Source organism: Simochromis diagramma, unplaced genomic scaffold (genome assembly GCF_900408965.1).
Source record: "Simochromis diagramma unplaced genomic scaffold, fSimDia1.1 OVJJ01000321.1, whole genome shotgun sequence".
Lineage (NCBI taxonomy): Eukaryota > Metazoa > Chordata > Actinopteri > Cichliformes > Cichlidae > Simochromis > Simochromis diagramma.
In genome coordinates this window covers 6,875,533-6,885,838 of record NW_024386772.1, presented here as the reverse complement: position 1 = coordinate 6,885,838, position 10,306 = coordinate 6,875,533, and the positions used below count along the sequence as shown (strand labels likewise).

The 10,306-nt window shown below is 39.4% G+C and overlaps 1 protein-coding gene across 2 annotated transcripts; it reads left to right on the top strand.

Annotated features, from left to right (window-relative positions):
* Positions 1–931: 931 nt before the first annotated feature.
* On the top strand, positions 932–7,457 carry LOC120742446 (probable ATP-dependent RNA helicase DHX58). 2 transcript variants are annotated; one of them, XM_040045764.1, is made up of 12 exons: positions 932–2,279; positions 2,394–2,623; positions 2,736–2,940; positions 3,016–3,206; positions 3,295–3,408; positions 4,395–4,527; positions 4,654–4,839; positions 4,930–5,180; positions 5,291–5,602; positions 5,687–5,847; positions 5,962–6,055; positions 6,141–7,457. In XM_040045764.1, exons 2-12 carry the CDS (start codon positions 2,447–2,449, stop codon positions 6,327–6,329), a joined length of 2,013 nt encoding a protein of 670 aa, XP_039901698.1. In that variant the 5' UTR covers positions 932–2,279; positions 2,394–2,446; the 3' UTR covers positions 6,330–7,457. The 2 variants fall into 2 exon arrangements, with proteins under 2 accessions (XP_039901698.1, XP_039901688.1); XM_040045754.1 differs by having other exon boundaries at positions 5,687–5,874.
* The last annotated feature ends 2,849 nt before the right edge of the window (positions 7,458–10,306 follow it).

Sequence of the window (10,306 nt, the reverse complement as noted above, 5' to 3'; positions counted from 1 at the left end):
AGTTTGGGCAAACTTGTTAATAGCCATTATTTTCCTGTATAAATCGTTGGTTGTTACAATAAAAAATGTCAGTTAAATATATCATATAGGAGACACACAGCGATATTTGAGAAGTGAAAAGAAGTTTACTGGATTTACACAAAGTGTGCAATAATTGTTTAAAGAAAATTAAGCAGGTGCATAAATTTGGGCACCACAAAAAAAGAAATGAAATAAATATTTAGTGTATATTAATGTGTGTGTCTCCTATATGATGTATGGGGGGGCCTTTTTCTGGACGTGCTTCCCATCCAGAGCTCCACAGCAGAGAGGGAAGTTCCAGCGCTCCTGGAATCCTTGTGTGATGGACCGCCAGTCTCCAGGTGAAGGCACAGACATTGTATTGATCGTGCCACATACCGAAGAGTTATTGTACACTTTTACAGACATAACAATAGGAATGATTTCCTGACGTGTACTTCATGGCTGAAAGGTTGAATCAGTTAGAGGGAGAAGAAGCTATGCTGCTTTACAAAGGTGGAATGAAGCAGGTGTGATGGGGTGTCTATAATGGAGAGCCGTTTGTTCAGTGACCTCTGACCTTCGCCCACCAGTGCTGCTTCTAACCTTGCAGATGAATTTGCTCTTCCTTTTGGCATCTCTGTCACTGATGATGCCCATACTTGTACACAGCATCAGCTGCTGGTCCTGCAGTCTAAAATGAGAACGGACTCGCGTACTTGAGAATTGAGAAAAGGAAAAATGCAAGTATCCAGAAGTGCTTCTAAGCCAGTCGGCACCCGTACCGTAATATACGGAAGAAAAGTGCAATACGATTGTAGGTGCGGCTGGCGGTGCGGCTAGCTTGACCTGACTTCGTGTGTGAGGGCTCACTTCACCGCAGTTACAGGAAGCACCCTGGAGCTGTGACGTCAACTCTGAATGGGTCAGTTTGAGAGAGCTAGTGCGTTGCGTTGACCGTGTTTATGTTAACGTTTGTACAGTAATTCCATGTTAATGCTTGTACAGTAATGTTTATGTTCATGTTTATGTTAGCTTACCGGCCGGAAACTTCTCAGGATATGCTAGCTAATCACCTGAGCAGGTGAGATACCCTAGAACAGGTTTGCCTACAGGAAGCGAAGATAAGAGTTATTGAAATACTCGTTGACTAATCAAAGAAAAATTGACAGATTAGTCGACTACCAAAATAGTCTTCTGTTGCAGCCCTAGTACAAATAGATCCATAGTTAGGGATTGTGTTGTTCTTATGTAAATACACAGGAATAGGATAACGTACAAGAAGACTGTCTTACAGCCCTATCCACAGTGACTATGTATTTTTCTCTGGAGATTCAGGGTGGAAGGAAAACACTGAAAGAGAAATAAATATTTGTTAACATCATGACGTTCTCACAATTGAGACCCCTGTAAGGGAGGAAAGGGGGTTTTCTTTTGCAATCTACTGGAGTTTGTGAGCCTATTTTCATTAAGAAAATGCAAGTTAATCATTTTGCAGCTGGACGTTTGAATGAACCCAGACCACGGCCATTGTATCATCCCCTTTGCATGTTGTTGTAAGGAGTTCTTCACTTTCCTCTCAAGTCCAGCACAGAAGCAAATGATAAAACCTATCTCCTGCTGTAACATGAACCTTAACCATCGTGTACACTTTATGTAATCAAAAAGATGAACTTCCATGAACCATTGTAGTCATTTTAAAGTGCACTTAGATGTAATACTACAAATTAGTTTACAAAGATATGATATTGTGCATACATTGATTATCTCAAATTTAGATGTTTCATTTGAGCTCAGTCTTTAGAAAATGTCATTGTCAACTAACAGCTGAAATTAGTTTTTTATGGTTTAGATCTATAAACATTTAGACTACATTGTAAAGATGAAGAATTTGACTGTAACACAATGAAAGGAAACTGAAACCAAATACTGCTGAAGCTCTTTTGCCAGAGGGTAGAGATCAAGTTACGTGAGCTGACATTAAAACAGACAAGGGGATTTTTTTTTTTTTTTTTTGCAACACTAACAAGCTGTTTGTTACATGAGGAAAGCAAAACTAAAAACAATAGGCAGAGCGAGTTAAGAGTAGATATTTTAGTAATCACCTTCTGTTCATCCAGAGACTCCCTCATGAGGGCCAACTTTCTGAGTTCAGATAAGTTTCATTTTCCAGTTTCCACGTGACACAGGCAGTCCAAACAAAATTGAAAACATCACCAGCTTGCAACTGTCTTGTGACGGCTGAAAAAGAGACAAAACTACACAGAGCTTCGTCACTGGTGAGTTCAGAAGGCTGACTTTCTTTCTGTTTGTTTTGTCACTAGCTTTGCTCCAGCAGACTTTTAAGGCTAAGAGTTTGAAGTCACAACTGGGTGTCCATTTCTTTTCTACAGTATCTGTATTCTATGCCACGCAAAAATATTACTGAACAAAAGGGCACTGCGAAATGGCAGATTGTAGACTGCATAACTACCAGCAGGAAGTGGTTGAAAGGGCTCTTAAAGGAGAGAACATCATAATATGGTTACCGACGGGAGGTGGAAAGACCCGCGCTGCAGTGTATGTGGCCAAAAAACACCTGGAGACCACACCAAATGCTAAAGTGATGGTCCTCGTAAACAAGGTACCTAAAACAGAAAGAGGGGATTTAATTTTTAAGACAAAAAAAACTATTATACACCTGCTGTGACTAAAGGTGACTAAATATAATGTTTTTGATGTGCTCTATAATTCAGGTTCATCTTGTTGACCAACACTACAACAAAGAGTTTGAGCCTCACCTGGGTGGTACCTTCATTATTAAGAAAGTCAGTGGAGAGAATAAGGAAAAGGACTTTTTTGGGTTAGTGGTGCAAGAGTCAGATGTGGTCATCTGCACAGCGCAGATCTTGTACAACGCTCTGATTAACAAAGAGGAAGCAAGACATGTCGAGCTCTCAGGTGAGTCAAAGTGAGCTTAAACATGTCTGATTATGCTGTTATGCTGAAATGAACTGACTTGAGGATTTTCTACAGATATTACTCTGCTGATAATTGATGAGTGCCACCATACTCAGAAGGAGGAAGCCTACAACAAAGTAATGAGACTCTATGTGGAGAAAAAGTTGAAGGGAGAAAAACCACTGCCACAGATCTTGGGCCTCACAGCATCCCCAGGGACAGGAGGCGCAAAGACCCTGGACAAGGCTGTGGAGCATGTACTGGAGGTCAGGGATTCATTTTTTATTTGAGCTTTTTATATAATTTATCTCTATTTAATTAGCTGGCTTTGCTTGAAAATGCTCCTCCTTTCAGATTTGTGCCAACTTGGACTCAGTCATAGTTTCAGCTAAAGAATATGCATCTGAACTGAAGGAAGTGGTGCCCAAACCCAGAAAAAGCTTCAAAATTGTAAAAGAAAGACTTAAAGTAAGCATATTTTTATACCTATTTTTATTTCAATAAGACCATTTATTTGAAATACGAAAATTACAATTTTCTTGTATTTATGAAAACAACACATTGTTGTTGTTGTTGTTGTTGTTGTTGTTGTTGTAGTGACAGTAGCACTAGAAGCTGTTTTTCATTTGCTGTAATAAAAAAGAAATTGCCAGATATGGGATAAATATTTCGTATCCTTCTATAAAGTTTATGTTTTTCCCTTATTATCTTTGTTTCTATTCCCATTCCTAACATCACCTCTTGGCATGAAACACAAACAGAGCACTTGTTAACCTTGTTGATCTTATATGAAAATTGCAAGATAACTCTAAATTTGAATGTTTTTGTATGTATTCTTTACTTGCTCATTTAGAAAAAAAATGATGGTAAAGTTTTCTAGTGCACATCTAAAGAAAAAAAAAAGAAATAATCTATCAGATCTTCCAGTGTTTTAGTGACAGAGCTTTACCACTTTCCCTTTCTTTGTGAAATAATTCACTGTGCTGCTTGTAAACCTGTTTGTGTTTTTGACTGCTCACATGTTGCCAACAACATGCCTTTCCCATGAAAATGCTTTTACATTGGGAAACTCAGGTTTGACTTAATGGCCTGTTTAACACATTTGCTTTACCATTGACGTTACAGTTAGTGAAACCAGTTAAGCTATCATGGGTATGCTGAACTTGCATTGTAGCAGAGACCCTTAGCTATCACACACATATTAAGTTTAGATATCTTAAACAAATCATGGAAAAATACTAAACTAAGAAGCAAATGCACATTTTAATATATAATAAAAAATAACCCTGTAGTATCAGACTGTAAACATTTTTTTTATTTTTAATGTAATATTATGTTATTGGCTGAAGCAGTTGCTGTCCCAGAGGTATCATACAAATGCTGGCCTCAGGACAACAACCACTTGTCGAAAAACAGTATCTGCTAGTAAACACAAACACGTGTTTTTCTTTGAGGATCCGTTTCGTGATCATCTGATATCGATGATGAACATCATCCACAGTCGCATGAACCTTCCCCCAGACTTCAGACTTAAAGAGTGCGGAACACAAGAATATGAGGCAGATGTGGTGAATCTAGAGCACCGAGGTACAGACTTAGTTTTTAACCTTGCAACGTGATTTTGTTTTGAGCATATTTTTTTATAGAATTAATTAGAGTAAGTAAATCTTTAGATGAAACAATGCTTCTGCTTACATCTGTTTCTTTGACCAGGCGTACAGGAGAAAAACAGGCTGCTTGCACAATGTGCGTTACACCTAAGGGAATATAATGATGCCCTCCTCATCAATGACACCTTACGGATGATTGATGCTTATCGCTCCTTAGAGGAGTATTACTCCAAAAAGAGAACCAATCCCATTGATGGGACAGACACCTTCCTGTTGGAACTTTTTGAAGGTGAGAGTCCTCATATTTTCATTATAATCCACATTTTCATGGTTTCAGCAAATATAACCATCACTTGCGTCACTATTTTGTGGCACACAGAGAATCAGGTGGAGCTAAAGAACCTTGCTATGGATTCTCGCTTTGATAACCCAAAGATGGATGAACTTCAGAGCACTCTGTTACAACAATTTGGGTCAGGTGTCCCATCAAGGGCAATCATCTTCAGTAAAACTCGTAAAAGCGCCCACTGCCTGAAAGACTGGGTCCTCAAAAACAGGGCATTGCAGGAAGCTGGCATCAAGGCAGACATCTTCATCGGCGCTGGTAATGGCAACACCTACATGACACAGGTATGATGATATACAGTCTTCGCCTATAAGCTTTGAGTCAGTCACATTCAGTAACATCTCTATGGACATTTCTGCATGTTTCCATGCTTTTATTTGCATATTTCTTACAGAATGGACAGGCAGAAACAATCAGGAATTTCCGTATGGGTTCTCTGAACCTCCTGATCTCCACCAGTGTGGGCGAAGAAGGTTTTGATATACCTGAATGCAACCTGGTGGTGCGCTACGGACTCATTACTAATGAGATCGCCCAGCAGCAGGCCAGTGGACGTGCACGAGCAAAAGACAGTCAGTATGCAGTCGTAGCCCAAGCAGGCGGGCGTGAAGATCGCCGAGAGCGCGTGAATGAATATCTGGAGGAGCTGACTGGACAAGCCATTGACCGTGTGCAAACTATGACCCCTCAAGACTTTTGCACAAAGGTGAGCGTATATACTCTACCAGTCCTTAATACATTTCACAGCCCCGTGGTATTAACACCACCTTCCATTCTTCCTTGTCTCCAGATTACTCAGCTTCAAGAGATGGTAGTCACTTGCACCAAAATTGAACAGAGGCGCAAAGCAGAGAAGAGGAGTCGTAACACTGCTTCCAGTATCCAGCTCTTGTGTCGAAACTGTTTTGCCCCTGTGGCTTCTGGCAGTGACATCAAGCTAGTTGAGAACATGTACGTCAACGTCAACCCTGACTTTAAGTGAGTTAAATATGTTCTGATCTAAGAGTTAAAGCAAAAGCATGTTGGGGACAAAGTAAAATATATTTTCTTTTGGTTTGTCCTCAGGAAACACTATACATTTGGAGAACAACTGACTCTAGAAAGAAGCTTTGAGGACTGGGAGCCTGGGTGTACAATCAGCTGTAAAATATGCAGCAAGGTACCCTCTTCAAATAAAAACAAAACACAATGTTACGTTCATGCTCGTGTTGGATTCTGAGTGTTGTTCTTGTGTAAATTCACAGAAATGGGGAAATGAAATAAAGTACAAGAAGTGTGCCATACTGCCAAATCTAGCCATTAAGAACTTTGTTCTGGAGAGCCCTGGTCAAGAGCGGCTACCAGTGAAGAAGTGGAAGGATGTACCTTTCACTGTTGAGGAGTTCAACTTTCAACAGTACTGCCAGGAAAATTTCACTGACTTGCTCGATTAAGACATCAATAAGAGAGCTCTGTGTGGGTTTTCCTATTCTCGAGTTTCTTCTCACAGATTTGCTCCACAGATGTTAAGTCTTTGTTCTGCGAGCCCTGCGTGCCAACACCTTTAATGCACCAATCATGCTTGTAATTATTTGCATTTGTTTTGTACATAGAGTATTTCCTCATTCACATCTCAAGTCAAGTACAGAAGCAAAGAACATGAACCATCATGAGCATTTGACATGTCATTAAGAAAAGATTCATTTTACATGAATTTTTAGCTATTTTACAATTAGTTTAGATGTAATATTACCAATGTGTGTTTGAATTATGTAAGTGGGAGTACAGTGATACTCTGACATTTATATAAATACTTAGCCTAATGTTAAGAAATTGTCTACTAAGTCTAAATCCCTTTTTGTGTGTTTAATATGAATTAATGTTACATTAATTAATATCAAATAAAATCAGACATGTCTTTTGAAATGATTAATTTTGACTTTATTAGCCAGTAGGTGTCACTGTTGGATAGCCAATGTTCACAATCTGCAAAACGCTACAGTTCTCATCTGCCCTCATTACTGCTAACAAATGGTGTGACTAAAGCCAGGATTGAAGCTTTCCATGTGGATTTTCACACTAAAAAATTGGTCCTCTATGGCCCGGGGCTCTGATGTAATAGAAGTGAGTCTGAATACATAGATAAAGTAAAGATAAGGCTGAGAAAGAATGAATGTGTGACTCTACTCACAGTCAAACTTGTCAAAACCCTTGAGCAAGGCATTCATTCCCCAAATGTTTCAGTGAAGTTTCTCATTAGCGACTACATTGAGATGGTATAGTCTCCTGATGTATGTGTGGAGCATAGCAAAGCAAATATTGTGCACTCTTTTCAGTCAACTGATGTACAAGAAAAGATGCTTTTTATATCTATAAGTAAAAGCATTATATGAAAAGGTGGTACTTAAAAACACCGTCCTCAAAGACCGTCTGTTTACATATTTAAACTATAACCTGAATGCTGCCATGAAATGTTTTGACTGTTTCAGATCACCATGCTTCTTCTGCATCGCTAGATCAATATGTGCTTATGCATTTCAGCTTGGATCATTTAACATCAAATAAACAGGGGAAGTGATTTATTATACTTGCAAATTTTCATTTAAACATACAGAATTCAAAAAATACATTTATTTGCATAATGTCTTTACCGGTTTTTCAGAACCCTCACATTTTGGCAGCACTCAGAATGCAGACCTAGACAGCTAGACTTGGAGTTTCGTTAAGCTCCTGTGTTTACATACACAAATCAAACTCCACATACATAAGCAGCACTTGGTGTTTTATATAGAACAGTTTGCAAAACAAACCCATAAACTGAAACTAAAGAGACTGGTGGGGAAACTATAAATTTAAAAGCTGGAAAACATATTGGACAGATTCATGTCCGATGTGACCCATAAATTATCTTTGTGTGTCTCTCCACAAGATTAGGTCAACCTCATGGTGTCACACGCGGCATAATCCTTTCAAATCTGGCAGCGAGCTGGAGTCTGTAGTGCTGCCATGGACATAATCACACTAAAAACAGGCTCTGTTCCGTCTCATTCCCGACTCCGATTCAGGCGGGCACAGAGGAGACGTACAGTCAGTATATGATTTACTCTGATCAGGCTCTGGCTCTATAATCAGCACTGATTACTTCCTTTTACTTCCCAGCTCAACACCCCATGCATCTTAATTGCAATTAGGTGTCTTCTGAAATTAAAGCAAGTTGGAGTAGTTGAGCAATGAATGATTACATAGGTAGGTGTACATACACAGAGATTACATACACAAATGCAGTGTAGATTTGTTTGTACGATATAGGGAATCCTTTAAGACACACAATAGAATCATTAGTTTTTATGGCATGCACATCTGTAAGTACAAGCAAGACAGAACGTATCCTCGTGTTTTGAAAGTGGCACTGGGGACATTCTGTCTTTTGAGACATTGGAGACATGGAAACTCACAGTCTGCGTTGGAGCTGAACTGTAATGTGAATTTTAATTAGACAAGTTCACCAACAGAACATGCTTGTTTTCACATCAGCGTGGGTTTAGCCTCTTTTGAACAAGATTTAATTTTTCAACAATATTAAGAGTTGCAGTGATTTTGTCATGCATAATAATAATAATGGGCATTTATTATTTACATTTTGTGTGTACACTTCCCCCCCCCTAGATCTGTGTTTAATTATCCATGTAACTGTGTGAGCCAACGTTGTCCCCTTGTTTTGTTTTGTTTTCAAAATTCAAATGATGATTAATCTAGGAAAAAATGGTGGTACTAATAGATGAAAATTAAAAGATGGGGGCTCAGTGTTCACCCTCTTGGTGAGAAGGAAGAGATTTGTCTTACAGGCAGCCAGGTAATATGAATCTTGAGTGCCTCCTTCAATTTGACTGAGGATCAATTTGACCTAATTAGCAACTTGTAATGGTAGCTAGGTGACCTGGCCACCTCCGCTTATTAGCCAAGAAACTAACACAGCTGGCTGGATTCTTTTTAAGCTACGAAGGACAGTCAACCATACTGATGCTTCTGCAAACTGTGGTGCACTGCTCTGTTCCTTTCCTCTGATTCAGCTGCATGTTGTAAGTGTTTTTTAATTTAGCCTAATTACAAATTGGCATCTCTTTTTTTTCAACCACAAAATGAGCTTTTTTCATTTAATGCTTATCAGCCTGTTGGTATTACTTGCATTTCATTATGACATACTGACCTTGTTCTTTCCAGGCGCTGGCTTCTTAAGGTTGCTCTGAGTGCGGATGAATAGCTTCTCAGAGGAGGACAAACTTGTAGATGCTCTGTAGCAATTGAGTACACATGTCTCATCTGGTTAAAGTTCAGCTTAATTTCTCAATTACTTTATTTTTCTGTGCAATAGCGAAATATATTTTGAGGAGAATTATTATTATTATTATAAATTCTGCTATTCAGCAGTTGATTTTTAAGCCTCTGCTTCAATATGAATGGAATCTTTAAAGTGCATCAGTTGCTTGATGGGTCGGTTTTCTGCCTGCACATTAAATTCACAGCTTTTAGACTAGTGCCAAACTGGTCTAAACAACCAATACATTCATGATGTCAACGGTTCAACACAATAGTGTTTTTTTCCTGTGTAGCTGTCAGACATACTCACTCCAGGACTCTCACACAGGACACAGACAGACACAAATATCTCCTAGGGTAAAGTGAAGCTGTCACCGAGATGGGCTTTTCCTCTGGGGCCAGCCTACTTGTCAGGCAGCCACTCTTGCCACCTGAGAGGTTGCTGTGTTGCTTGTCGACCTTCTTGTAGAGGTGATAGGACTTCACTGTCCCTATTCTCATGGCAACATAACGGCTCGGGTTACCTTTACTGACAAGCTCGGCCTTGAGATTTTCAGTGTCTGTCTGTATTTTGTCTTATTTGTAGTTCAGGTCAGTGCATTGCAGTCCACTTTGCTGGATTCTTTTGATTTGGAGGGAGTGTGGGTGTTAAATTTTATGCACAACTACAATTCCGACGCATTCAATTTGTTTAACACCCAGATGCTTCTGTTTTTGTGGACATGAAAGCAATTATACTGTGCACAGAGTACATCTTTGTTGTTGCATTTCTTCTTTGATTGAGGATGTAGCTCTCTGAAGTGGACTAGTGTCCGTGCCAGAGCCACGACTTAACCAGCCTATTTCATGCTTTATTATGGAGCAGCTTAAAAGAGGTGCTCGTCTTTACTGTCTGCCACTTTCTGCCTGAGCTTTTGTCTGCTCCTCGCGGTCTTGTTTCTTTCTTCTGCCTTCCTTGTAATAGAACTGCCTGCTTGATTACTAGAATCTCAAAGATGAACTCCCCATAAGTGCTTCATCAGGACCTTTGATGCCCCTAAACTCTGCAGATGGTTCAGCTGTTTTACTGGCAAAAAATGAACTCTTAAAAAGACAAAACAAGCACAGCTGCCTT

What these genes read in the sequence shown, in the direction of transcription:
- LOC120742446 (XM_040045754.1), top strand. Translation starts at nt 2,447, where the DNA reads ATGGCAGATTGTAGACTGCATAACTACCAGCAGGAAGTGGTTGAAAGG. An exon ending in GGTGAATCTAGAGCACCGAG is followed by an intron (nt 4,528 to 4,653) that starts GTACAGACTTAG and finishes TTCTTTGACCAG; the next exon opens with GCGTACAGGAGAAAAACAGG. An exon ending in GCAACACCTACATGACACAG is followed by an intron (nt 5,181 to 5,290) that starts GTATGATGATAT and finishes TATTTCTTACAG; the next exon opens with AATGGACAGGCAGAAACAAT.